The 1,815-nt window shown below is 32.3% G+C and overlaps 1 protein-coding gene across 1 annotated transcript in view; it reads right to left on the bottom strand.

Moving 5' to 3' along the window:
* The window catches only part of LOC106102895 (digestive cysteine proteinase 1), an 18,328-nt gene that overhangs the window by 12,015 nt on the left and 4,498 nt on the right, over positions 1-1,815 (bottom strand). The window contains exon 4 of the mRNA XM_013282507.1: positions 875-980. Coding sequence (XP_013137961.1) covers positions 875-980 — 106 coding nt within the window. The remainder of the gene's footprint in view (positions 1-874; positions 981-1,815) is intronic.

The raw sequence follows: 1,815 nt of genomic DNA, 5'->3' as shown, positions 1-1,815 counted from the left end.
TGGAGGTAGGACAGGTGACTGGGAGGTCCAGGCATACTGTCGTGGTCACTTGTAGTAGTGTAAAGTTTGGACTTGGGTCCAGAAGTTTTTTTAAAAAAAAACATTTTTTTAGAAAAATTGCGTGGCAAGTAGTTTTGTCATTGGTTACTTAAATTTCTATTGTTTTTCCACAGAGTGTTTTTATTTGAAAATTTGGCCTAATGTATTTATTCTGTTTTTCGCATTGTTGATTTTCTAAAAGTTTTACAGTGTTTGTTTGAAAGTTTATGTAATGTTCATTTTCATAATTTAACTGCAACATTGCGATCTTTTTGCTTTGTGGCGACTTGAACAATCACTTCAAAGTGAATTTTAAAATTATATTATGTGTTGGTTCTTAGAATGTGATTGTAATTTCTGTAAGATGTTTAATGGTTTTATTTGAATAAATGTTAAAAATTATGGTTTAAATGGCCAAGGAGTTAAAGTGTTTTAGATATATTGTTTTTTTAATAGGTTTTTTTTTTCTATTATGTGCCCGGTAAAGTTTTATTAGTGATAATTTTTAATGTGTAATTATTGTGGAGTAAATATTAGTTTTCATCTGATGTCGATTATTAAAATTGTAGGAGATCGTGGATATTGATTTCAGTGTATATATCATGTATCCAAATTTGTTGTTAAATTTTTTTTTGTAGAAGGGAAGTGTTGACCTTTAGGATAATTATCTGCTAAATTGAAATAGTTACTCTGTGTATTTGTTTAAGTTTCAAGGAGGAGACTGTAATATATTGTGATAAATGTAGGTAGGTTTGTATAACCTACCGTCAATTGATTTGAAATAAATCAGTCCCAAACCAACCGCCGCCCGTTTCATTACGACCTTTACACTTACCTTAATAGATGTACCATATTTGGGGTAGACAGAGGATGACAACTGGTACGTTTTAACCATAGCACCATAGTAGTCGATGCGGGATTTCCCATTTTTACCGTCAAACCTGTAATCAAGGAGTTTTAGAATCATCATCTCCCCAGCCTTATCCTCCTCCCGTAGTGTCGGCGCACCGGGTTTTTGTCCTCCAAATAACTCTATCATCCGTCGTCAGTCATCACTCGCTTCTTGATCATGTCACCTTTCACGCAATAATAATTTAATAACGAAATTACTAGAACATCCGTATACTTGTAGTTTTAATATTAAGAGTCTTGTTTTTACATTTTAATAGATATAGCCCGCGGCTTTGACAGAGTGGAATTAAAAAAAATAAGAATCATAGCCTATGTTACTCACTGATGACGTAGTTATTAATAGCGAAAATTTTTTTTTTAAATCGGCCTAGTCGTTTATGAGTTATTTCATTACAAAAAAAAATTTTTTCTCTTTTTAATATTAGTGTAGTTCAGCCTTATGAACTCTATCTTTAGAAATACATCTTATTTACAACATTAGACCTGAAAAATAGATTTTTCAATACCCAATGTTTTATTAAAATCGGCTTTAATAGGTAGACTAAACTAATGTTTTTGAGTTATTTCAATACATACAAAAGTACAAATCCTTCCTCTTTATAAAATACGAGCTGTTGCCCGCGACTTCGTCCGCGTGGTATTAGAAAACATACGAACTATATAAATAACAAAAAGCTACATATCCCTCGGGAACCGGACATTTCTTGGGAATAAACCTCATCCCATGTGTACTCCAGACTTTGTTTTATATCTGTGCCAAATTTCAATACTATATGTTGAACCGTTGCAGAATGATCGAGTAAACATTAAAAAACTAAATTAATAAATCCCACAGGAACCGTCACTATTCCCGGGATAAAAAGT

This window comes from Papilio polytes, unplaced genomic scaffold (genome assembly GCF_000836215.1).
Source record: "Papilio polytes unplaced genomic scaffold, Ppol_1.0 DF823901.1, whole genome shotgun sequence".
Classification (NCBI taxonomy): Eukaryota; Metazoa; Arthropoda; class Insecta; order Lepidoptera; family Papilionidae; genus Papilio; species Papilio polytes.
Note: the sequence above shows the minus strand (reverse complement) of the source record. Positions and strands in the feature narration are given on the sequence as shown.